This window comes from Acanthaster planci, linkage group LG15 (assembly GCF_054643075.1).
Source record: "Acanthaster planci isolate LZ-2023a linkage group LG15, COTS_SCS, whole genome shotgun sequence".
Lineage (NCBI taxonomy): Eukaryota > Metazoa > Echinodermata > Asteroidea > Valvatida > Acanthasteridae > Acanthaster > Acanthaster planci.
The window spans coordinates 3,058,971-3,086,138 of record NC_141791.1 but is presented as its reverse complement, the minus strand read 5'-3'; the positions used below and the strand labels follow the sequence as shown (position 1 = coordinate 3,086,138).

General features: G+C 43.6%; 1 protein-coding gene across 3 annotated transcripts; it reads left to right on the top strand.

Moving 5' to 3' along the window:
- Positions 1 to 16: 16 nt before the first annotated feature.
- Positions 17 to 26,681, top strand: LOC110984507 (inositol polyphosphate 5-phosphatase OCRL-like). Of its 3 annotated transcripts, none has more exons than XM_087146668.1 (23): positions 17 to 148; positions 3,849 to 3,960; positions 4,840 to 4,925; positions 5,194 to 5,291; positions 9,915 to 10,043; positions 10,354 to 10,797; positions 13,570 to 13,635; positions 14,417 to 14,603; positions 15,485 to 15,827; positions 16,153 to 16,269; positions 16,396 to 16,503; positions 16,844 to 16,923; positions 17,374 to 17,485; positions 18,005 to 18,114; positions 19,284 to 19,419; positions 19,983 to 20,093; positions 20,939 to 21,104; positions 21,746 to 21,872; positions 22,373 to 22,601; positions 22,775 to 22,859; positions 23,257 to 23,384; positions 23,633 to 23,744; positions 24,166 to 26,681. In XM_087146668.1, exons 2-23 carry the CDS (start codon positions 3,895 to 3,897, stop codon positions 24,309 to 24,311), a joined length of 3,186 nt encoding a protein of 1,061 aa, XP_087002794.1. In that variant the 5' UTR covers positions 17 to 148; positions 3,849 to 3,894; the 3' UTR covers positions 24,312 to 26,681. The 3 variants fall into 3 exon arrangements, with proteins under 3 accessions (XP_087002794.1, XP_087002795.1, XP_087002796.1); XM_087146669.1 differs by lacking the exon at positions 17 to 148 and adding an exon at positions 280 to 417; XM_087146670.1 differs by lacking the exons at positions 17 to 148; positions 3,849 to 3,960; positions 4,840 to 4,925; positions 5,194 to 5,291 and adding an exon at positions 8,962 to 9,261.
- Positions 26,682 to 27,168: the final 487 nt, after the last annotated feature.

Here is a 27,168-nt window from a genome sequence, read left to right as displayed (position 1 = left end):
CGTACGAAAGACAGGTGTAAAATCTCGAGCCATCTCGCGACGTGCTACGTGGAACTCCCGCGAGTTTTATGCAAAATGGATGAATGGCCCTGTACCGGTATACGTGAGATTCCGGTAGATAGTGTTGCCGATTTCTCCACTTTTTGAGGTGAGATTGGACGTATAGATTTCAGAGGATCCGTTACAGATAGGCTTTTGATGAAATAGCAAAGTCTATTGGCAAACTGAGACTGATGTATGTAGGACTAGTAATAGCTTGATGAAAAATAATACGGAAGTGTTGGCACCGTCATGACCGTAGGCCGAGTGTCGTGACTTGTGTGTCTGTCATGTCTGTCACTGCACTTCGCCGTTATGACCATCTATGATTATACTGGTTGCATCAACAACAGACGGAGGGAAAGAATGAATTTCATGGTAAAGAAGTCCGTGTACGGACATCGCTAATTTTGCCTTGAAATAAAGAAGTGTTTAATCATGATTATCCAATATCCATCAGAAAATGATAACCTGCAGGGCTAACTGCCAACATGCACTGTCATGACTGTGTGATGAAGGCTAAATTTTAGCAGGGACAATATCAACATGATTGTTGCTCAGTGATTGAAGCATGTAGAAAACTCGTGTGACTTCATGGACATCACGTGACACCCTGTGCGCAAACCCTTTAAGGCTGGTCTGAAAAATTTGCATGTATTTTGTAAGTACATGCATGACATGTACGTGTACATAGAGGCCTAAAAATGGCAATGTTTTAATATTTTCCCTACTAAAGTTGACTCTTGGGGTAGGCGTGGGAAACCGTAGGCCTTAATGGAGGCCTGCATGTCTCTGATTGAAAACTGGAGGGGAAAACTAGTAATTTTGGAAAGAGTTCCATATACGGGCAACACTTGAATGTGCCCCCTGTGCACAAACCTGTGAGACTTGTCTGAAAAAAAAACCCAATTGTAGCCAGATACAGTATGAGACAACAGAGTCTTCTGTGTAGCACCGCTACACTGCTGCAGAACTGAGCATGGGCATGACCGAGCCCATTTTCACTGGTACGCTTCAATATTCGCGCAGAACTGAACACCGGCGCAAGTTTATTGCATGCTTTCCTCTGGCATTGAACATTTTGTGCAGCATGTACATGTAGCACGGCTACGCACACAGGCTCTGTATTCCTTGGTCTCGTTTCTTGCTGGGTATATCACTTTCTGACGGCCGTTGTAACATTTTAAGGTCAAATTGGTGTTATCGGTATATGGAACTCTTTCCATAATTTTCATATAGGCCTACACGAACATGTATGCCATGGAACTCTACCCCCTTCGTGTTCTGTATAGACTACTTGATATATATTATCAGACCATGTAAGGCCTGCCCTCTCTCTTTTCAAATGAGACATTCAGCATGCTCAGGGGTTATTATAGTACTTAAGTTTGTCACACATTTAGAAACTGGGAACTGTATACATCGGCCCTAGCAATGGGTAGTGAGCACTGTATAGGCAAGGGGTGAGTCGGTTAGTTTTGCTAAATATGGCATGTACTGCAGGGGCAGCTTGGCAAGGGTAAGAGGAAGCAAGCCAGGGGGTGAGTTGGCAAGGATTCGTGTTGACTAAAAATAGAGACAGATCGGCAGAATTGGCAAGCAGACAAGGAGGGGTGGGAGCTGGGAGATTGATAAGGGATGAGGCAGTAAGTTGGCTGGTGGGGGGATGGTTTGGCTTGGACTGAGTCAGCGTAGGAACAGATTGACAAAGGGCAAGTTTGCCAGGGGTGTTGGGTTGAGCTTTTTAGGAGAACAAGGTGACATCAGTCATTAAATGTGAACAAAAGAGGGTTGGAGTTTGGGGTCATCTCAACGGGCAGCAAGTAAATTATTCTTATTTTTGATGTTACAGCGGAGCAAGCAGCCTCCAAAGATGTTTGGAGGTCTAAAACTAATTGGCCAAGTAGTGAAATAAAATTCACAGGGAGATTTTGCTTCCTCCGAGGTTAACCGTAGGTCACTCTTTGGGTCAATTAATCAGCTGCACAAAGATGCACAGCTGTGTTGTGTTGTGCACTGCACCAACTATCCTACACAGGAATATCAGATAGCATTTTATGTGCTGTCCAACAACTATGCCTCACTGTTTCACGTGCATCATTGTGCAGTAAACCAAATGCAGTGAAGAGGACTGCACAAAAGACCCTGGGTCATTTTGTGCTGGCAATCTACTGTGTACACACTGAACCTGTGCATGTTTGTGTGCCATGTAGAAAATACATGCACAAGAGTGACTGTTGGCATTCATGCATATCTGTGCTGTTAAACCATAGGCGAGTATTGGAATGAACAGGTTTGTCAGTAGAGTGCATTCAGTCACTGGTAGCGCAAGAAAGGGCGCCAGTGCTTGTCAACATGAGGACATACATATACAGAAACACTTGCTCCTCTTAATTAATTTCAGTCCTGACAATTATCAGGTTTTTATCGTTTCCTCACCTGTGCTAAGGCCCAGTTTAATACGCAGTCATGCAAATTAGTAAGTAGAATAAATTTTTTTTTTCATCAAGATAATAAAACCTTTGTGCTTCCTACTTTTTCAAAAATGACAATTCTTTAATCTCACTCTAATTAGTAAGGCAATCAACTGTGTAGAGATAACTTCAAGTTCTGAGACAGTAGGCGCAAATCCCATGCAACGCCGTCACTGTTTCAACCTGTGGTGACCGGCTGGTAGGCCTGGGAACTCAAAGGCCGTTTAGCCTGGAGGATGGTTCAACACTCAAGGTTTTCCATGACTGCTGTATGCTGTCGACTTTCGCAGGGTTTCAAGCCAAAGAATTGGTCAGAATTACATGTAGGATGCATTCTTACGTCAAACTTTTCAGTGGTACGGCAGTTCTTGAAAAATAAATACACCCAGCACGTCAGCATTACACCGTGTGGACTGGCTTGTGAAGTCCACTGAGGAAGTATGTTTACATTTGTACCGAAATTGAAACTAACTCGTGGGACAGTGATAAATCAGCCTATCCAGGAGTGCGTACACGTACATGTATGTACAAAAAATGAATACTCACGATTAGGAATGTATTGCTCCCAGTAAAATATAAATCATTTTGAAAGAAACCAAAACTTCCGTTTTTAAACTGACAGGCATGCGTTATTCATTACTACTCGTAAACTGGATGATGAACTTTGACCTGTAATGCTAGTTTGTAAGGAGCCAACATGTGCATGTTGATGTAGCTCACACTTGCTGGTACATGCGTGGCCGTGGAGTACAGCGTGAAGGTGTTCTCTCACTGGCGTCTCTGGACATGTTGGAGCGTGACATTTTGAAGTTCGTGTACATGTACACACATGCAGTGAAACCCTCCCGACGCACACTACGGTAATTTAATTAACTTCCCAGAAAAGTTGTGCCTATCGTGCAACGGCCAATATCAGGTTATGTGTGTGTAATCATCACATCCTGTATGATTACACACCTGTGGTGTATATGTTGCTCATTGTTCACCACTAGTTTGCTACATGTATTAAATGGACGAACATATTTGCGTTTATAAGAAGCGTATTGTTGGAAGATCATTACATTTTCCAACATCTCCATGGCATTGGGCCAATTACAGAATTACCCTGCTAGTTGTAATGCAAAGCACCTGTAAATACATCGCGTTGTAAGTACCTGTCTTTGATAATCCTATTGTTTTAAATGCGTAAATCACACGAGTTAACAAGCATTGTCTGTGTGCATTGTTGTGGACATTGAAAGTGATGACGACATACCGAAGCGCGGTTGTGCTCATCTCTGTCAACGTAGATGATCAACACAAAGTTAATATTTGTTTGGCTCGTTCATCCATCAGGTACATGCATGAATAGAAGGACCACTTCAACCCACGCTGTGCCGAAATGGATGTCTTGATCAACACTGTGCAGTCCAAGGTGGCAGAAGGCGGCGACTTGCAGTGCAAAGACATATCCTTTATAAGTGAAAATCTCTACCAATGTTATCACATCAAACAAGTATTCACTAGTGCAATTGAGACCTTGGGGTCAGAGACCAAGGCCAAGACCTTAGGGTTCAATTATGAGACATAGTCTAAGGAATTCAAGTCCAAGACCAACCGTCAAAGGTCTGCAACCGAGACAAACACTAAGACCTGGACCGAGATCGAGGCCTACATTTAGTGGTCTGGGACTGACACTGAGATCTACCAGTCGGACATCTAGATTGAGACCTGCAGGTCTGATACCTTGACTGAGGCCCGGAGGTCAGAGACTAAGACTAAACCTGTACTGGTCTGAAGCTAAGACCTAGGAGTCTGATACTTAGACTGAAATCTTAAGGTCAGAGACCGAGACCTGCAATTGTGGTTTGAGAATGGGACCTGGAGGTCTAAAGACTAGACTAAGGCCTGAAGGTCTTAGATTGAGACCTTGAGGTCTTAGATTGAGACCTTGAGGTCTTAGATTGAGACCTTGAGGTCCAAGACAGAGACCTAGAGGTCTGAGACTGCGATTTGCATGCCTGAATCCTTGATTAAAACCTGTAGGCAGTGGTAGGTTTGAGACCTACAGATTTAGACCTTGATGTCCAAGATTGAGACATAGAGGTCTGCGACTCAGAGCTCTTACACATCGATTGAGATCTGGAGGTCCGATACCTAGACTGAGACCTGGTAATCTGATGCATGTACATGTACCTACATGTAGATTGAGATCTAGAGATCTTCAAATAGACAAGATTTACAACACTGCTCAGAATTTACATGTACTGTGAATTTACCGTGAAAGAGCTGCTTCAAATGTTTAATTAGATGCATGTATCCTAATTTTGATACTTAACATTCACACTGTGTCGTAGGAACTGTGGTACCAGACTTGAGCAATGGCAAATATGCATTTGCCCTGGTGCACTGCCCTGCAGCCGGCACACAGGCGTGAGTATCCACCCTTCTCCTAATTCAGAAGGTGTTAACCGTGACAGTCCTGAATCGTCCGAATTCAGAGAAACTTTTTACCTTACTGGAAAATGGGTTTTTGGAAGATCTACAAGTGAAGAGTGAAGTTTGAACATTTTTTGTACAAGATTTATTTTCTGTTCTTGGTTGTCAGCAGGGGCCGATAAATTGAATAGAATTTCGTATTGTAAGAAGAGAATGGATTTCTTCCCTTTCCTTAAGCTCTTTATTTTTTTAATCTTTGCAGGCTGTTTGTGTACCGCTGTCAGCCTCTGGTTAAAACCCCCCGCGATTTGTCGTTAGCAAAAGTCATTGCAGTCACCAGCGAGTTCCAGTACGTAATCGGTAAGTAATAAATGTCTCTTTTTTCTTTAATTTTTCGGAATTTAATTGTTTCCTTTTCATCTCTTAAAACTGGATAGAGCAGATGATTTTTAAAAGCATTTATATAGTTGCTAAACTCAAGCACTTCCCTTTTGTAGCCGATAATTCTTAACATTGGCTGTTCTCTGTCTTTTTTTGGGGGGGGGATAACTACGCGTACAATGGTTCGTATGTCCACCAGCTTGGTATGTACAGTGTATACGCTTGGAGCGGCGCTTGTCAAAACAATTGCAAGACATTTCCAAAAGGAACAAGAAACGTTGCCAATTTTTTAGGCGGTCCCTCAAGGTTTAACTGATTTTTAAATTATCTTTGCCTTGTCCTCATTTCGTGACCCGCTGATCAGAGTTTCGCTTCCTTCAGTCATCCCCTTGCTGAACCCTGTGATTAATGCTGATACTAACAGTATCGTCCAACCGTCACTCAACCTAGAATCTCCTTGTTGCAGAACAGAATGGTTGAGTTGAACCATTCCAAGCGATTGCCTCTGTGAGACAAACATTTTTCGAGGATGAGTAAATACAGCATGCGGGGCATCAACTGCTATCATGTTGAGATGTTGAGGCTGTGACAGTCCCCCATTCCCTCGCGGCCCTTACCTCAAATTTTAGAGTTGCGCCTCGAGACTTGATTCAATTTCCTCCCCTTGACAAGATTGGACGATAGCAGGAGGTGACTCCCTCAAGAAAAAAATTGTGGCTGGTTGTCTGAAACAATTTGCCCGAGTACCCGCATGATGGTAATTGCGTCACTCACAATACATTGACGTCAGGACTCTGATACGAAAGCTCATGAGTCAGTGCATTTCACTTGTGTTTCCCCCTCAGCTCTGGGCAGTTTGCAAGAAGTCAACTTGTTGAGTCAGTGCAACTTTATTTGTTTTTAACGTAAGCCGAGACCAAATGCCTAGTTGAGTTTTTCCTTGTGTTAAACACCCTGTCTTTGGTTACACTTTCCTTTGACGACCGATTCTCTTCATTACATTGAATCTCGGAAAGCTCGCCCACGCCCAGACCAGGAAACAGGAAAACTGAAGTAGATCAATGCCAATTATTTTTCGGTTAAGCAAAAAACCAAAGTGGGATACATGGAAGTTTCTCAGTATAACGAAACCGGGGATTCCTCAAAAGTGCCACCATAGCACTGTTTACGTGGCTCACAAGCCCAATTGCACTGAAGACATTTAAGGTTCAGGGGATGGTAGGAAAAATCCCAGATAACTAAACTCATAAAATGAGGTAGGAAATGAAAACCCAACGGGCATGTCGACCTGGATGGAATTCGAACCTGGGTCGCAGAAGCAGGAGACGAAAGAAGGCACCGCTACATCGACGGGTCTTTTTAAGACAGAATACATGTATATGTATTTTTAATGTCATGTGTGGTTCACATGGTACTTTACCGAGTTTCTATGTTTGATTAGAAAATATGTGTCACATGTACTTAGCAGATTTGTGAGCTCAGCTGTGCAGAAATCAGCTGGGAACCTTCGGAAACAATGTACATCACATGACACATTTACTTTGACTGGTAACCATTTTTGCTAAGCAGCTATCTTTGGCGCTCAGCAACTTTCTATTCACAGCTGTCCCATGAAACCCGCTCCACACTGTTTAATATACTGCACTCCCAGTGCAGTAGCTGTCCGTCCAGTGCGTCCAATTACGCGACAGTAGCTGTCTGTCTAGTGCCTCCAATTACGGGACAGTAGCTGTATGGTAATTCAGTCAGCAGTCAGTGCTGAGTCACACAGAGTTGCCTAAAAATAAAACCAGCCACAAGTCCATATTTAGCCAGTTGCTTGGGTACTGTACATGTCCGTGCCAAGTATGACTAAAGGGGGACTATCACCAAGGCACAGGCGCCTTGCAGTTTTAGAAAGTTACTTGGGCTGGAGGTTTTCAAGGTTTTCTTCCCACCTTGTTACTTGTCGCTAGGCACTGAAAGGAGTAAGTGTGTCTGACTATTTCCTTATTTGTCTTGAAAATACAAGAGTGTACTCGTAGATTATCCACGGCTGTAGAATCCTAAGACTAAAGACCATGTCGATGATGTACATCTCCTTTTCATATATGTACATGCGCACTGACAGTAACATAGTAGGCCTACATGTACGGTACGTACATGTGCGCCATGTACATGTATTAGAGAGCATCAGAAATGGTGCGAATGTGGGATAGATTTGCCACTGGGAAAAGCTGGGCGGTTATGCATGTACATTGTATCACCAACAGGGGTGTGAGAATTCAGCTTTTTAGCCGATTTCAGCTTTTGTTGTTTAGACGTTAACCCTGAATGTCAGATGTTTTCGTACACCCGGTCTGTACAAAAGTATGGGGACTTTTTACATTTCAGCTTTTTTGCTGGATGTTTTCAGCTTTAATTTTAAGCGGCTACTCACACCCCTGCACCAATTTGTGCAGTTGTTTCAGAAATTTAATGTGTACAGGCGAGCGTGGTGAAATGGCCATTGCTAACGGTACACAAAGCTGTGATTTAACAGGTTCCCCCCCCCCCGAGGCAGGGGATGCATCCTGTAGCATGCCATTTCCAGTGGTCTCTGTTGGCCTACATGTGTGTATACACACACATACATGTACATGCTTGCAAAGGAAATGTGCATTGGCCTCGGGTAGATGAACTTTAAAAGAGAGCAGGGAGTGTGCACATGTGCATTGTTTATACAGATGTTGTTGCATGTGATATTGTAACCTGCATGTACAGCTTTCACTGTAGGCGTTCAGTACACTGTCAATGCCATCAACCATACGGTTCGTGTACATACATGTGCATAGTACAATGTATGCGTGTACATGAGGTTTTCTAATCAATCACTGATGCATGTTATGGCCCAAGCGTATAAGCCCCTCCCCCACAGTATCCCCCACTATTAATGCTCAAAAATGTTGTTGTTGTTGTTGTTTCCACCAAATCAGAGGTTAAGTTGTTGACCATAAACGCATCCTCTGCTCAGCACTTCAAGGTTATTTTTCTCCTGAGGGATACTCAGCTAATCTCAGATGAACTTGTGTAGTGGGTTAAATTTTATCTGGTCTCCTTTTCCCCATGCATACAATTTTGGCTGGTACTCTTAGGACATGTACTGTATAAGGGCATAAGACTTTGCCTTACTTTCAGTTACCAGCTGTATGACGTAACGCAAACTCAGCTCTTTTAACCCTGCCATACGCAGTTCGCACAGTGCCCCAAATAAACAAATACGGTGGTTTCCCACAATGTTACAGTTTGTTAAAATTTAAAACAAAAAAGCCATCAGATGTCTTGTAAGTGTGCATGTTATTGCTCGGCACATCCACATTTTATTACTTCTACCTTGACCGCTTGTCACCAGGATGACATATTTTGTCATTAGAGCGGGTCACCAAGTTTCCCTATTAACTCAGTGTCCAATCCAGGAAGTCTGCTGTTGATTTCTTCAGACATCTAACTTGTCAAGGAACCCCCCCCCCAATTTCATTACAGGAAATCACACGGGTCACTTGTTTCACAGCAGTGTGCCCTGTTTATTACTGCCATTACGAGGCTCAAATGACATGGGAAGAATGTTTGAGAGCAATCTAGAGGACTGGGAAGTCAGCGCAAGGTCAGGTCACAGGGTCATGGGCTGATCTGGCTTGGAGCTGGAATAGGCAATTACTGTAGTGTTTTTGCGTAGAGGCCAGACAGGATGTAAGAGAATTGGAACACACTGGTCCACTATGCACAGTGGGGCCTACATGTAAATGCACATGTTGTACATGGACGCGTACATATCCAGTCTTGTCTGCCTCTGTGTGTGAGAGATCTCTGTAAACTGAGTCGGCAGTGCGGTCTATTTCTACCTCCATGGTCATACAGTTCCGCTTGAGGCGGTTGTGAAGTTTTGATAGAAATGAAAGAAGCTCAGCAGGTGGACAACGTACATGTACATGTAAGTGTGCATTAGGATGTACCTAATCAAGAGGGGTATGTGCGTACTGTAGGTGTGTTTTCTTCACAAGTGTATGCACAGTTGATGCTGCAGCAGGTCAGATTTTTTTGTGCACATGTGTTACGTACATACATGTAGATGCAAATTGCCAGGGCAACAGATGTGTGCGGCATGAAAAGCAGGACTTGAATACATGTACATGTAACTTGTGCAGTGCGTAATGACGTGTGAACATGCCAACATGTAGGGCCTACATTGTACATGCTTTCTCATGATGTTCTGTGCTTATTGAAGATTCATACATGTACATGTAGCTAAGATAAACATGTAGCTTCAGGAATTTTACAGTTCTTTTGCAGGCTATAAAAATTTATGACTTCACAAGATCATGCCCTTCTGAACTTCAGTGACCTGTATATGTTGGCAGCATGCATACAGTGTGGTCCTGGTTGGACTTTAATGCATGAGGCACTTAGGTGCTATTTCCCTATTGTGTTTGTTCAATGATGCATGTCAAGAAAATGGATTTGTGGCGATCTTCGGAGATCCAGCAAAGTCCACCAACAGGTAGGGGAGGAATTGTACAGGATCCGTAACGCTTTATTTGGCTGACAATGCAAATTTGTAAGTTACAAATTTCTTATTTTCCGTAGGAACGCCGACGGTGGATCAGGGCATCTTGCAAGTCAAGATCAACTCCCCGGATTCTGCCTTAGTTGTTGAGGTTCCGTTCGAACCCAGATCCTCCAGTTTCTTCATGAACATCAAAAAGTGTGCAAACGGTGAGGGGCCCCCTTGTTTACTTCCATGTAGCAGACGAGAAATTGATTGGTTGAGTTCTGACCCTTGCCTTGAAATTTCGCCCTTTTTATTCCTCCGAATACATGTACATGTACTTCTGTAAAAAGGGGTTAGCCTGCACAGTCACATTGAATAACAGATGTTGTTCTGATCAATTTGTTGAAAAGTTCAACAGACTTTTCATTTCAGAATGGATCTTTCTTCCCTCAAACCAAAAGCAGGGTGAGCAAACCTTTTCTTTTCACAATACAAGAGCTGACTATGAACCCTGGATCTGTACTATATCTACAGTGTGCGTGGAGAGGATGAAGCAGAACGTAGCTCCACAGTTCCAGTGGTTGGACAAGTACAGGGCCCAGCTGGTGGCGGCGCTGGGCTCCCCGCAGGACCCTTTCGAGCCAGCCACCTTCTATGCCACTATACCGGCCTCCAACACGTCCCCGTCCACCAACCAGCCGGCCCTCGTTGAGCCATTCCTGGACCCTTTTGCCGATCTGGCCAGCAGGGGGCAGCCTCGCAGGACTAGCGAGTACGTAAATGCGGCGGACAGAAACGCGGATCTCACAACAGTGATCCCTGCCCCGCACTCTGCCAACACTCTGCCTGCCATGTCCAGTCGGAACAGTTATGTCAATTGTCCCGAGGATCCAGGATTTCTGGTAGACCTAGAAGGGAACATTTTGACACCGCCAACGATGGTTCACCCAGAACCCCCAAAGGACGGCATTCCTTCAGGTAAGAAATATTAAAAAACCTCCCATGCACTACTTGCTGCTCTTTAATTGACAACTTTTCATGGAAAAGCTGTGTAGAACATCACGTCTGTTTCAGTTTTTGGAATCTTTTGCCCTGTAGCCCAACCTTTTTTCCTGTACCAAGTGCAAGCACTTTCAACCCTGCAAAGCACCTGTCATAAAAAGCCAGTGAAATCCCACAAGCTCTTTTGAAATTTGTCATACATGTGGTTCGAAATGTCCAGGTACATGTAAATGATTTATGTTATACTTGTAGTTTGCAGTATTTGTGTTCAGATTCAACGGAAGTAAATGTTACTTGCAAGGATTTTTGTCCTCCAAACTGCACAACCAATGATATCTGGAAGCCGCTTCTGCCCTGTTGCTTAGTGTCCGACTTGAATGAAAGCAATGGCAGTCTGTCTATTGTTAACTTCCAACATGTCCAAAGGGCACAATTTTCTGAAGGCCTAGTTAAGTTAAGCACATGTACATGCAAGCATTCATGCACTCCACAGTTACTTGTGGCCCATTTTGGTACATTTTGGTCCCCCGTGTACCTGTGTCTTGAATCGCTGTATCAATTTGGGGTCCAATTTTTTTTGTTGTTTCAATTTTCTGTCACCTCTGACATTGCAAGGTTAGAACGCATTTTTTATTTCCAGGAGTGATTAAATAATGCAGATTACCTGCCGAACAAATAGAAATAGTTTAAAGCCACTTCAGTGATATCTCCATGTCAATATGCCAGTACAAGCCAGTATGTTCCTGTAACGGGAACCCCCAAAAGTGTAACTTCTGGACCCCAAATTTATGGAATGACCCTCCCGCTTTCTTTGTATTTTTATAGCAGGGCACAGTGTTTTTAACCGTCAGAATCAAAACAGTGCATGTTCGAACAATGGCACTACTAAATGAAGTTTCCTGTATGCAATACGATTCACCGGCATTCTTGATATGCTCTGCTGGGACACAGGCAGATGTTGCCTTGCCCAATTTCCCTTGAAACGCTGCGGGGCATTTCCTGTTCTCATTGGAAGAGTATTTGTCAGGGACAAGGGGATAATATACATTACACGTATATCCTGTCCTGAAGGATTTCCTCAAATGTCACTGTTTGTTCATTGCTTTATGGTCAAATACATGTGCATGCGTGTCAGTACAGTACATACATGTACTTGCATGCATGCGTCAGAAGGAACATGTAGACCTACATGGATATGTACGTTTATGTACATGTACATTTATCACATACATGTACATGTATACATGTACTTGGGTGTGTAGTGTATACATGTACGTGTACCTGCATGTTGATTCACATGGTGACCTACATGTACAGGTGCATGTTCATGTACTAGTAAGTGTACATGTACATGTAAGTGTACATTGTACATGTACATTGTACATATACGTCAATTCATCAGGCACTGGTTCTTACATATGTACATGTGTACATGTATACATGTGTATATATACATGTGCATGTGTTCATTATTTTCCCGAACATGTACATGTGCTGGTTCCGTACAAGTTATGCATTAGTCCTAGCACACTGGATGAAATCCCTATGCCATGCTCAGCCAGCCGGATCAGGTTTTTTTTTTATCATGCAAATTATTGCTTTTCATAACACCATTGTTGAGGACAGAATGGAGGCCTGCCCAACTGAGACCAAGAAGTGCCAATGCCCGTGTTATAATGTTCATTTCCTGATACGGAGTAAAAGCCAGGACAGTCTGAATGCGGGTTTTGGTGCTTTGGAAAAATAATGGGGCAGTTTTGAATTTGCACCCGGCTTCTCCTCGAGGTCTCAAATTTTGTGGCCGCCGGCCATTAGTGGTTCGGTTGAGGCACTGTCGATTGTCACGTGTGACTGATGTCGACTCGGGTGAATGAATTTGTCACGATGTAGTGAAAGAAGTCATTGCACGGATTTCATCGGCTTTGCAATTTGTCAGTTTTGCCCCCCCGTCCCCCGAGGAACAAGTGTAATGTGTGTGAAAGCAAACTTCAAAGAACTCCACAGGCGTAATGCAGTGCGAAGAGGTAAGTGGGAAGGATAACTACGTCTGGTACATAGGAGTCCTCCATCCTCTGATTTCAAGGTGATTTGACACAGGGTCAGGGTTAATACATGGAAACGTGTAATCCCGAAACCAGTACTCCAGGAAAATGCATGAGTTTGAGCAGTTTAAAGTAGGGCTGTGCCGAACATCCACATATTTGATCGATTATTGACTATTCGAATATTGTTTTCCGAATGTGAACATTCGAATGCAAAATTCATGAAAAGGAAGGGAGATTTTTTTGGTTGACAACTCTGCATTTACATGCACACATATGTGAATAAGTACATTGCATATCATCGATGCACTTCGTGTTGGTCACGGTAGATTGGCTAATACCTTGGTGGACCGTGATGTCCTGCAGGGGTACAGAACTGGTATTCTCTCTGCTTCACCAAAATTGTTCCAATGGTGGTCAGGTTAAATGCCCTCGGGCAAGTCACTGTGCGCATCTTCGCCTGTCTCCGCTCAGGACTTGGTGACAGACTACTAGCCCATCCAGGGGGGTGATAGAAGTACTCTAAGTTGTTTCATGCCAACCAACGCAGAGTTTAAAACTGGTCTGACGAGCCAACTTGGCTGTGAACTGGCTCGTGCGTTCATTCAGCTTTGAAGGGGCCTCTGTGTTAAAAGACTGAAGTTTAAGGCTTTGACATTGATCAGTGGTCAACTTTGAAGAGGGTTTATACTTTCTTGTCTTGCAGCTAGTCCGTGGAAGCAAAGCAATAACTTGTCGGAGTCAAACAGAATATCAACGTCATCCAGTTCAAGTAAGTGCAGTACAGTGAATTATTCACCTGTGCTCTACATGTACATGTAAATCTGACCACAGCTCTCTACTTCACTCGGCTTAATTCATTCAAGATTACGTCTTGCACAGTCAGTCTTTTTGCGAGTCAAATTTGAATAAAATCTGGTACACTGTGCTATCTTATTGCACATAAACATAACAATTTGAATTCCCCAGACTAAACACACTGTCGCTACACCTCGTGATTCAGGGCAAGTTTTTGCATAGCGACCACCATCTCTGGAATGGACTGGTTCCTCTGTGCCTTTCTTATCCATTGAAAACAGTGTATTGTAACAAGGCATCTCTTATGTAACTAAGCAAAGCTTGCCCCGAATCATGAGGTATAGCAACAGTATCTTTAGTATGGAGAATTCAAATTGGAAATGTTCACGTGAATTCAAAGAACTCATTGTACCAGATCTTATGCAAATAGGACTCACAAATGGCTTATGACTATCCTTGTGCTGAATACATGTACACGTATGTACATGTACATGTAGTGTAAATGTACACATCCATGTAGATATCATATGCTTGAGAAATTGTTATCAACTTTACTTAGAAGTAAGGCAGTGCAAAATGTGTGAATTGTTTCATTAGTGAGGAGTCCAGAAAATCATCAATCTGAGCAATTAATCTTCAATCAATCAATCATCATCACTGAGCTCTTGTATTAGCAGTTCATTGTCAGAACAGTAATATCACATTTGAACGTAAACCTTTGTCATGAAAAGGGCCCTCCTTGTTTTTGGTCCCAGGTTCAGAATCTAAAACTCAGAGCTCTCTGCTTGGCTTTGAGGACGACTTCAATGACTTCATTAAAGTTTCTACGTTACAACCGGCTGGTACTTTGTACGAGAATGCCTCCACGGCTTCAATTACGAACTCCGGCTCCACGGGATCATTGGAACTGTTTACAGACCAGTCTTCAAAATCTTCTACACTGTAAGATACATGTACCTTTACTGTACATGAGGCAAAAATCCCAAGTTGTTTACTTTGAAAGATCTCTAGTTTTTCCTGGATTCAGGGAGGGTAAAGCTTTGTATTTTTAAAAAAGATTTCCTTGTGATGTGTGGAATAATACCGGTATTCTGAACATACCAATTACATCTGATGAAAAAAAACAAATAGCATGTTCAAGAAATTAAGGGATGGAAGTCGATATGGAGACACAGAATAAGTTAGTGACTGAAGGTTTTGGTTATTGCCGCCAGTCGCTTATGCATATACAGGAGGTAGCCTCAGCCTCTGGCCATTAAAAGTGGCCAATGGCTCTATAGAGGGATTTCACATTAGCTCCATCTGCGCATATCCGCATCGAAGCCGAGGCTCTCTGTGTTGAACTTCATCGCGCGCGCCCGCGGAGTCGACACAGTACATGCAGTATCCGGTTCGTAAGTGTGACGCCACTTTCGTTTAAACCACACCCACTGCACATGCAGATACGCGACCATCGCAGGTACGTTAGTTCGCGGTAAATTGCCGTTATTTTTTTCTTTTGATTTTACGTGTTGAGTCATCCTGAAAGACTCTTCGACAAAAAGTTGAAGCCTGGAAAGTCTTAATGTAACATACCTTTATGTATTTTGTGTCTTGACTCCTTACTTTCAATCGTCTGATCGTATTAAGAATTGAAGCTAACACATACAGCCTCGTTTTCAAACGTGGAAATGCGCAGATTGACGCTAAAAGCATTGTATTGGGATCCCTCTATTACCCACAATGCTTCTACTGGGCAAACTGAAGACTCTCAGACGCAGTCTTCCCTTTGTGGCGCTCTGGATTATTAAGTCTAGCTCCTCTTTGACTGCTCACATCGGCAGTGTCCCTGCTGACGACACAGACCTAGGCGGCTACGCCACCATCAAGCCCGTCTTCAAGCCGGCCGGCATCCGGCCCGAGATCCTGAAGCGGCGGGAGGCCGAGTACACTTTTCCTCACGAGTTCCGGGTCTTCGTGGGCACCTGGAATGTCAACGGCCAGACGGCCTCGGAGAGCCTGGCGCCCTGGCTGAACGTGGACGACAGGCCGGCTGACCTGTACGCCATTGGCTTCCAGGAGCTGGACCTGAGCAAGGAGGCCTTCCTCTTCAACGACTCGGCCCGGGAGGAGGAGTGGAACAAGGCCATCGAGAAGACGTTACATCGGGTTGGCTCTTACATCAAGGTGAGTTGTGAGCACTGCTATCTTATTTTTGATAACGCAACACAGATCCCTCAGAGGTGCCTGTGATACTGTGAACTTTCCAGTCTAAGGAAACATGCAGAGAGAAGAGGGTGAAGACTTATTCATTTCTAGGAGGGCCTGAAAACCCATTCTAGACCTTGGCGTGGGTGGGATTAGAACTCGGGTCACAGAGGTGGAAAGTGGAGAAAGAAACAGTGAGCCGGCTCGACTCCCTACTTCGAGAAGGCTGTGTTCCTGTGCAAGTCAAATTTATCTATGGTAGAAATGCTTTCCTGACTCCCCGCTGTGTTTTGCCGCGTTTCAGGTGAAGCTGGTGCGGCTTGTAGGAATGATGCTGCTGGTCTTTGCCAAGGAGAGGCACGCGCCTTTCATCCGCGACGTCATCGCCGACACCGTGGGCACGGGCATCATGGGGAAAATGGTGAGCAGAATGTTTTGAGACATCCAGAAATGTGCCTCCGAGAGGCAACTGCCCCCTTTCAGCCGGTCTCTTGCTGGATTCTTCGATCAATAGATGCTAACGCTGCCCTTTCATCCTCCCTCTTAGGGTAACAAAGGAGGCGTGGCAGTGAGGTTCGAATTCCACAACACGTCATTCTGCTTCGTCAACTCTCACCTGGCAGCCCACATGGAGGAATACGAGCGGAGGAACCAGGTGGGATAGGGTTAAAACCCTACGGGGCGGGTATCACTTAAACAAGAGCCCATCCAAAGTCTGGCTTTGAATGTTATCCACTCTGATCTTCAGTTGGTTTTATTTAACCAACTCCGCTTAAAGGTGCTTAAAAATATTCCAAATGTTAAGCCCTTTCCTCTTGAATCAAAAGTGAAAAATGAAGCGTAACTTTCTTTGAACTGAAGAGTTCAGGCTAAGGTCACGTGTAGTGAAAAGCTCTTGAGATGCATTTTAAGTTGCCACAAAATGTTTGGTTGGAACCTTGTCTCGACCACACATGAATGTAGTCACACACCATTGCTTCTCCACCTCTCTCCAGGATTATAATGACATTTGCAGTAGAATGAAGTTTGAGTTGACACCAGAGGGGCAGCCCTTATCCATCACCCGCGGTCATGAGTAAGTGTGTGTCACTTCGTAGAATTTTGGGTCAGCGTTTTTAAAAGATTTCCCACAGGTATTTTTTGGTCATGGTAGCCCCTGACCCCCAAGCCCAAAGTTTTGAATTTCAAACTTGCACATGATGCAGAATGTGCGAGGCCAGTTTTCGTCTGAAATTGCACAAAAAGCCTATGATCGTGTGGGCACTGGTTTTCCAAGGGACAGCATGGTAGCCTCCCACCCACTCCCCATTTTTTTTTAATTTCAAACTTGCACGTGATGCAGAATGTTTGTGACCAGTTTTCATTTTAATGTGCACAAAGCACCTATCATCAAGCACCAAGAGACAGTAGTTTCCAATGTGTGCCATATCTTTGCTGGAATGGTTTTTGTGTTCACAATCTGCGACGACCCAAGGAATTGAAATATTTTGACCTGATGGTTGTTCATAATCTCCCTCCTCGGCAGAGTGGTCATCTGGATGGGGGATCTCAACTACCGCATCAGTGACCTGTCGGTGGACGTAGTGAAAGTTCACATTGACAGCAAAGACTTCAAGACACTCATGGAGCATGACCAGGTGCATTCACGGTGTCACTTTTTATTGTTTCCGCCACACAGTGCAGTTTCCTTATATTCTGCTTGTCACATTTGGCTGCATTGACTCCGGCATTGCTCAGTTGGGATCAGTTCTATGGAACTACTAAACAGGACACAATGTTAACTGGCATTTCATGCAAAGCTGAAATGAGCAAAGAACCAGTTTCAAGCGATACGCTTTGCCTCGCACTTTGGCCGGTAACCTGTCTCTGCTAAGCGTACATTTTCTGTGCTTAACAGGTTTTTGTCCTTTGCAACTCTGGAGAAGTGATGAAGTGTGCACATAGTCCCATTTCACTTCAAACAAATGCCTGACTTTAACCCTGTTAAAGATGCCAAAATTTCCTGTCAAAAACATCAAGTAGAAATTCACACTGAAAAATGATGACGCGAACATATCAGGTTGCATAAAGTCAGCAACCGTCATTTCCATCGAGGGACAACACCATGACATCATAGATCAATTTTTTATCTAGTATTAATTTCTATTTATTGGCAGCTGTTCAGACAGCACAGAATAGAGAAAGTATTCAAAGGGTTCAAGGAAGGAGAGATCACGTTCCGACCAACCTACAAGTACGACCCCGGCACAGACAACTGGGACACAAGGTGAAGACGGAATTCTTGTTTTAGTTGATTCCCTGCGCTTGCCCTCGGGAAAACTCTTTTTGGATTGGCATGATATTCTTAGTGGTGTCCTGCAGCATCCATTTTTTGTGAATAAAATTAGAGTGAGTTGTGAGTGCGAAGTTTTCCAAGCACGTTTTGCTTGTATGTGATACCACACACAAATCAATGAAGAAAAAAATGATTAAGGGGAGTTTGTGCTGTAGCATCTGCAAGACAAATGCTTGCTGCTATTGTTTTTGTTTATTTGTTTATTGATTTTAAATCTGTCCACTCCCTTGGCCAAAGGCCAAATTACGGTGAGAATTTCAGCAGTTAAAAAAACAAAATCAACACAAGGTTCATTAACAAAAATAACCAACATGTTAGAATTTTAAATGCCTCAATATCAACTCAATTAAAAGGTCAAATGGACAGAAACATTCCTAATTCCTAAAGAGCACACAATTTTCCCATCAAAACCAGAGATTTGAATACATGCACTCGACCCCTTCGCTACGGAGGACTGCTACTACCGCGCCATTGCGTGAGGATTAGTGCATACCACACATACAGTCTATTCACCATGCAGCTGCTGGTTCAATGGGGCCTGCTGCTGGACAAAGCCCTCCATTCAGGGCATGCCGCAGCCCAGCAGTCACGGTCAAAAGAATCCCGCCGTGAAAGGGTTAATAAAATACCATTTGAAAAAAACAACACACCAATGACCAGTTGATAATCAGACATACTGATATTGCATTAAAGGAGGATCAAAAATATCTATTTAGTAAAGTAACAGATTAGGGATGGGGCTGTTTCTAAACCGGGATGTCCTGGTATGCAGCTGGCAAACATTGTGTGCATTACGCAGGCTGCTTTGTGTCTTGAATACGGACGATTCACAATAGTGCGCCTCCAAGAGTTTGCAACGCGATGGCCAGTCACAGTGCACGAAGTCTGTCGATGCAATGTGTGTTTGGAAAGGGTTAACAGACTTCACGTATTGTGGATTGGCCAACACGTTGCAAACCTTTGGAGGCACGCTATTGTGAATGGCCCGTATTGCCTCTGTTTGTTTAAGCTTCAAGGCAACCATTTTCATTTTATATGTAGTTTATACAGCAGGTCACGTTTTTTCTTTATTTGACTTCAACCCTGTCTTGTCTTCCCAGCGAGAAGCAGAGGGTGCCCGCCTGGTGCGATCGCATCCTCTTCAAGGGCAAGACAATCAAACAGCTAGTCTACCGCAGCCACGATAAGTGCAAGCTGAGTGACCACAAGCCCGTCAGCAGTCTCTTTGATATAGAGGTACGTAGGAGCATCGATGAGCACTTGTAGGAAAGTTGTTGTCAAGATCTTGTCAGACCATCACACGGCCAACACTAGCCATCCAGTCCTAAATTCAAGTCCTAAGCAGTCTCGACTGCAGCAAAAGCATTCCTTTGTCATTCTTCACCTCGGTACTTGTGACTGGTCTCATATCCCGTCTTGTGATGTCTCAACTACAACACCGACTTGTGAAAGTATCTCCAAATCTTATGCTCTTTGTACAGGTCATGTGAAGGAATATTTAAAGATTAAAACTTCTGTGCTCGGTATTTAAGCGGCACCAGATCCCTCTTGGCATAACAAAGAGAGTGATAAACGAGAGGCACTTAAACACTGGTGCTTGCCACGCACCCACAACCCTCTAGCCGTGTTCTAGGAACAGGTGTTAACTGCTTTCACGGGGGTGGGGATTGTAAAAAAGCTTTCCAAATACACGTCGCTATCTATTCAAGAATTCCCACGGTAGTTTGTTCGCTCTTTACCTTGCATCGCCGCGATGCTTTGCAATACTGTGCTTTTGTTCTCTACTCGTCTACTTTTAGGTGAAGGTCGTTGATGAGAAGAAGTTCAAGCAGGTTGTGGAGGAGGAGATCCGCAAGTTGGACAGGCAAGAGAACGAAGCACTACCTCAAGTCGCCCTCAGTCGGAACGATGTAAGGGATTGCTTGCCTTGCTCTGCAGCCTAGCTCTGCAGCCTAGCTGCAAAATGATCTTTGTAGCAAAACTTTGCAGGCTTTAGAAACTCTCGGTACAGGACGCTCCCCACGTGGTGAAAATGAGAACAGTTCTGTCAATCGAGAAACTTTTTCCTGGTTACCGGTGGTTCTCTGTGCATGTTAACATGACATGTGAACCAGCCAGATGATAGCTCCCACATCTAGACTAGTTCCAAGCCCCCTTTTCAAGGTCTCTGTATAAGAAGGACAAGGAACCAGCCTACCCAACCCTTGTTGGTAAATGCACAAGGGTTCCCAATTAGGAACAGAAGAAGAATGCATTTGGTGCAGTAAAATAACCTTCGCTTGCCCCCTATTTCCTTGCTTACTTCCCTCCATTGTCCGTAGTCGATGGCAGTAGTGCATATCTTCGATCCTCAGACAGTCTCCCTATTCACTAACGTGCAATTTCGCCGTGTATTAGGATTTGATAATGCCTGTTGAGAAGTGATAATGCCCGCTGCGTAAATTAGGCATTAGCACCTGGATTTAAAACAGTTTAATCGATTCTGATTGGTCAAGAGACTGTTTGCACATGGCTCGCCACGCGGGCACCAATTTGACAATTTTCACAAGTAGTATTCCATAAAATTGGCAGGGGTGTTGGGGAAAATAAAAATAAAATTCTAGAACAAAATCGATAGAAATCCATCATATATTGGTCTTAAACGCACGGTCTTAAACGCACGTTTAAGACTGGCCAAGCACATATTTATTCCCTTCTTAAAGGTTCTCTTTGTACATCCAAACAAAATCTGCACGCCTTTCTTTGTCGGACACAGCTGAAGTTTAAGGACGTGCGCTACATGGAACCGCAGATGCTAACGCTGGACGTCGCCAATGTCGGCCAGGTCAACACAGTGGCCAAATTTGTCAACAAACTGGACGACAAGCACTTCTGTAAGGGCTGGTTAAAGGTGGAACCAGTGGAAGTATTCTTGATGCCCGGTAAGGGAATTCTTGTTTCCTTGGGTAACAGAAATCGTTGCTGGTCAACTTTGAGGGGATTGGAAAACGTCATTTCGGTGCAGTTGTCAATCCAGTCTTACTTGGTGCCATTTCGGCTTTCCATCAGCGCATACCCAAAATGAATCGTGTCCGAGGTCATGCAGAACAGCAGTACAGGCACACGAAGTCTGCCTTGTCAGTGTACCCATTCGCCGACTCACACGCGTGTTATGTTCTCCAATAACCTCGCCGTGTTGAAATACTGAACTGGCTCATCGGATTTGTTCAGACCACTTGAAGAATATTTTGTATTTGTTAAGGACATTGAACTCTTGAAATTGGCTGTGTACGTAATGGTAAACACTACTGCTGCGTCGGTAAAGGCACCTGACTACCCTGGTGTAATCACCTCGCCCTTTTTTGTGTTACATTCTGGATTGCACAGCGCCCTCAATGGGTACTGAACGGAGTGAATAGGTTGACTTTGAGGTCCATGTTGAACCTCACCATTGTTAACAGATTGTGTTGTTCGCACGAGCTCATGGACTGTGGTCATTCTCACTAATGGGCTCTGATTGGTGTCACTATTTCCAACACCCGTTAAGCTGAACAAACTCTTCTCTTTCTATTGTTCCCTGCAGGTGACACAGTGGAATTCTCCATCGTAGTACAAGTTGACAAGAGCTCCGCGGCTGCCCTAAACTCAGGGGAAGACAATCTGGAGGACATACTGGTGTTTCACCTCGACAACGGCAAGGATTACTACATATCCTTTGTTTGCAATTTTGATGCGTCCAAATTGCCGGGAATCAATCTGGTACCCTGGCCTGTCTCAGCCCGCGACTGGTTGATTTTTAATGGCGATGGATGGAGCATGAAGGAGGGCCACCAGGCTTTACTGATTGTTATTGGTTGTGAGCAAGTGCTCTGGATTTTCTAAAATGGGAATTATTTTCCCAACCCGAACTGTGGATATTGATAGGTTAAATCAGTTACCTTTTGCTACATTTCAGCACTTTGGACCAAAACCGAGTGTAATATTCACATAATCGTGACCATTTTGAGAGAGTTCGTGCCTTGTATCACTAATGACAAGTCACGGTACGTCATTCTTGACATTGTTGCAAATCCCTGTGCTGGATTTGTTTGTCAGTCCCCCTTTGTCCGCAAGCGCACCCCGATCAGGTCCCAAGGTCACCCTGGCTACCAAAGCCAACCCTCCTCCCTTCGCGGGCCACAAATCATTGTTCCTTAACTCCGCGGCACATCACGGTCAGCGGCAACTACATCCCCAGCAGCTTTGGCTCCTCCATCGAAGCCCTGGTGCAGATGCACGGTCCCATCGGCGAGATGACCCCCAAGGAGGTTAGGCGCCTGGAGATGGGCACGGCCGGACAGGAGGCGGCCAAGGGGGCAGACATGACCTTCCAGCGCTTTGACATCCCCAAAGAGATCTGGATGATGGTGGACCACCTCTTCAGGAACGCAACCAAAACGGTAAGCATTGCTCCAGTCAAGTACTTCACTAGTACTCGACTGTCTTCATTGGTACTTGAGAGGTACTTCTCTAAGTACACAAGCAAAATCAGTTTAATGCCATCAACAAAAATATTATAAAAGGAGTAAAACTGTTTAGTGTATGTTGTTGATTTTTTTTTTGTAATCTTCAGGAGAATCTGTTTAGTGAGGAGGGGCTCCACAAGGACATCCTAGCCATCAGGGATAGTCTGGATATCGGGTACCCGGAAGAAATGCGTATCCTTTTGTTCTATTCAAATTCCAGCTTAGTGGATTCGTGTACAGAGCAAGAATTGGCAGGGAACCAATGACAGACAATGAATGTCTTTTCACATTTTGGCTGGTTACCAGTTTGCACTTAGCAAACATTTTAGTGCAGTAAGAAAAAGTAATACGTCAGGCAGCCTTTGTCCATTGGGCTCAGTCTGCGACGTAAATTGAAATTGATTTAATCTGGCCACATAAGGGAAAATTTCAGTTTCCTTCAGCAGTGACATGAAGAGGTGCAAGGCAGAGATTTATTTTAAATGGTGCCATTCCGATGGGGGCTTGACTATGCGCATTCAAATTGTCGTCAGATTTGGTCCTTTGATAATAAACTCGGAAGATTTCCTTAACGTATGGACCATTTTAGCCGATAATCTGCACTCTGTTGCCGAGGCCCTGCTCATGTTCCTAGAGTCGCTGAGGGAACCAGTCATTCCATACCGCTACTACAACAAGTGCCTGGAGTGTGCCAACAACTTTGTTTTGTGTAAACAGGTGCGTTCTTCCCGCTCCATCAAAGCGGACCTTCTGTGGCTCTTGTTTATGAAAAAAAATGAAAAGAATGGCTCCATCTAAATACTGAAAATATTTTGAGTAGCCTGGCAGAGTCCATTAAAAGTCACGTCGTGGAGTGAATTTTTTTGTTTTGTTTTCTGGACGGATTATAATGTTCAAGCGCATTCAAAGACAAAATTCACATGGGATTGGCTAGCATCTGTCCTTTTTTGTCCCATCATCTCCAGGTTTTAAGTCAAATCCCAAAGAGCCATCGCAACGTCTTCAAGTATCTGGCTGCCTTCATTCGCGAGCTCCTGATGAATAGTGACGAGAACAAACTAGACACCAAGACACTCGGTAAGACCTCTCGGCTACGGCTCGGTTTCAGCCCGAGTTGTCATCAAATTGTTTACAAAATCATCCCAAGGCAGTCCCAGACATCCGATCTCAAGCCCAGTCACAAACCATTTACCTTAACTTTCTTTATCTGTGGCTTTATTTGACCTCTGTTTAGTACTTGTGACATGACCTTTGCCCTGACCTAAAACCGTTCTCAAGACCTGACCTAAAATCCTTCTCAAGACCTGACTTGTTACTGATCAAATTACACTTTTAACGCAACTCTGATTTTTCCCCAAATAATGTGTTACTTTTAAAGATATTTTTTCTTCCATATCTGATGCTCTTCAAGTGAACAGTTGTCATGTGACCAGATTTTGTGTCCAGGATTCCTTTTTCTCTGTTGATATCTGATTTGTTTGTGTATCTCTTTGTGCAGCCACCGTCTTCGGGGAAATTTTCCTGAGAGCACCCCCTAACGAGCGGGATGCTAACCAGGCACGAGGCCGCGCGAACATGCAGCAGGTATCCCGCAAGAGGGCCACGTTCGTCTACCAGTTCATCATCAACGAATATGACGAGTGATTACCAAACTGCCTCAGCATTATATTTAGAACAGCTCATTCATCAAAACCATTCTGAGACTGTGGACCAGTAGAAAGCCTCCGGAAAGAACGAGACACTCTGATCGATGGCCACGGAAATACGGCACAAGTCAGATTTGTGTCTGTCACTTTTGTAGAGCCATATGATCGCAGGCAGTTTGTCTGGTTGCTCTCACAACATCCTAGTTGAATTTGCAAATTAAACATGAAATGCAGCGTTGTCAAATTTATGAATGTTTGAACAGATGTTTGTTGGATGAATTGGTGGTTTTTTTCCCAAGAAATTTCCAAGGCGGTTAGAAAAGTCTTAAGATTCAAACATATCATGTTGGTTGTTTGAAAAAAGAGCAAACAGGAAAACAAATGTTTCTTGTCAGAAACTCAGGCCAGGTCAAATTTGCTACTTAAACGATGAGTGTGAGCTGGACCAAAAGAGGGCGCAATTTTCCTAGCAACAGAGTCTCCTTGGTGGGAACTGCAGTTGCGCTGGTTCACATATGAAATGCATGCGTTGCGGTCGCGGGGCTACCAACAAAATGAACACATGCACTCCCCACCAAAATGAATCTTTTCAACCGACGACGGGGTGCTTCTGCTCAAGCTGGATGGCCAGTTTCTGTAACGAGATATGATTGTCCAGAAAAAACCAGGACTAATCTGCTACATCCCTGCGATGGACGTTGACCGTTCAGAAAGGATGCATCAACAGTCTCATTGACTGCCAGTCGTGGTCACTGATTGGCCCATTGTCAGCACATTCTTGTACCCAGCGTTGTACATGCACATGACGGCAAACACCGGCTGGTGTCATTGGTCACTATATATATAGAGAGAAGGCCTCTGCATTGGTCAAGTTGTACTAAATGAAATGTACTAAGAATGAGTTACTCAATGCACAACTTAACGTAATTAAAGCTACACCAGCGTCTGAACTTAATCTCGCTCTGATTGGTCGATGAAGAGAAGCAATGCCTGTTTGATTTGGCTAGATTCTTTTCCCTTTTATTTGTGTTAAATTGGGTTTTGATTTGTTATTAATTAAGTGATGCACAGTTTTGCATGTGAACCTTACATCAATTTTAATCAGCCTTCAGATCTTAGGATTTAAACATTTTAAATTTCGATTTCAGTGATGGCACTTAATTGTTCCCATTCATTAGATGCACTTTCTCTCTTCCGTACGTCGTAGGACAGTAATATTGCCTCCGACACTTTTTCTGAATCGCGGTTGGCAGTCGGGATGAGTTTGGGTTTTTTTCCCAAGTGAGAAAGGGGAAAAAATTAGAGAGATGTTTGGTCAAGATAATCCAGAAGTCAAATTTGAGGAAGACTTGTCCCAACCGTTGGGAGTTTGTTTTCAGCGCGCAGAAGTGCTAACCTCTTCAGTTGAGTCCATTTCTGCTACCTTCTTTACCTATTGAGACTTGGTAATGGTGAACTTTGTCTCATGTTTACCGCGTTACATGGTGGCAAAGTCTCGCTATCTGAAAAATATTTTTTAAAAATTCCAAGACTCGCTTTGTCAAGAGGAGGGAGTCCTCGTAAATGTTATTGGAGCATGGATTTGAATATCGCATTGAATCTGACCAGAATCCATTACTGTCTATATTAATATATGTATATGTGCAAAGTGTGTACTGTATTCTGTAACCTCTATTGATGAATGAAGAACCATGCCAACACATCTTCATGTTGAAAAAAAAAATTGGTTTTATTGGTATTTTTGGAGGGTGGCTTTGCTTGTTCTTGGTTTGGTTGATTTTGTGTGTTGTTTGTTTTTTAATTTCTGTTCTTTATGTTTTTATGATGTTTTTAAACGACTGACTATTTTAGTCATTGATCCGTTATCCTGGAGCTTTTATTTCATCCAAATGCTTGGCTCAGTGGAAACGCCGAAAATTAACTAGCGTTAACAACAATAATTGTAAATAGGCTAAAAAAATACCAACTCTCTCCTTATGCCACTGAATCTCATTGTCCATATTTTAGACATTTAAACCCTGTGAAATATGTGTATAAAAATTGGAACATCATCTCACTGTAAAAGAAACAAGCACACAAATTTGTCTGGCCCTCATCTGTTGGAGCTTAACTCTGAATCCCTGTTGGCCAAGAAATATGTTTAGTATGCTTCTCACAGATTCGTTGGTTTTCGATTGCCTTTCAACCGAATCATGACTGTTGCCATGCAATGTGTGCTTCACGGCTGTTTGTAAATATGCTGCTGAAAAAAAAAATCAAAATGTTGTATTTATAAACAGTACTAGCCTTATAAATTTAATTATTTTAGAGGTGGTGATGAATGGTATTGAGCAATACTGATTGCATTAAATTATGAAATTCAGACTGATACGCTGTTTTTGGATTTCTTAATTTTTAATAAGGACATACAAGTATGTGTGTTGGTTTCTCTTTGTGACAGCACCACAGAATCGTGTCTTAAATGCCATAAAAAGCTGATTTAGACAATGCAGCATCCAAAAATAGTTGGTTATGTTTCTTCTAAAAAGAGATGCGTGATGTCCAGTGAAACTTGGATATCCCCCACCCAGGCTCCACCCCTGATGTGGCTGGAGCTGTTTTTGGTTCAAGGGCAATTACAAGGACATGCGTAGGGACTTTGTAAAAATACCTCGCGAATTTGTTTGTTTACTTGAACTTGTGTTCAGAGATGAGACGAAAATGACCGTCGAACAGTCGTCGTACTGTGACTGTCGCTGACACATTGAAATCTCGTTTTTGTAAGGACGTTTCGAGTGAGATATGAGAGCAGAACGAGAGTCTGTCTGGTGCCTCAAGCCGACAATACTCGACGTACGCGCCTTACGTTTTATTTA

What these genes read in the sequence shown, in the direction of transcription:
- LOC110984507 (XM_087146668.1), top strand. Translation starts at nt 3,895, where the DNA reads ATGGATGTCTTGATCAACACTGTGCAGTCCAAGGTGGCAGAAGGCGGC. An exon ending in AAAGGACGGCATTCCTTCAG is followed by an intron (nt 10,798 to 13,569) that starts GTAAGAAATATT and finishes CTTGTCTTGCAG; the next exon opens with CTAGTCCGTGGAAGCAAAGC. An exon ending in GGAAGTATTCTTGATGCCCG is followed by an intron (nt 21,105 to 21,745) that starts GTAAGGGAATTC and finishes TGTTCCCTGCAG; the next exon opens with GTGACACAGTGGAATTCTCC.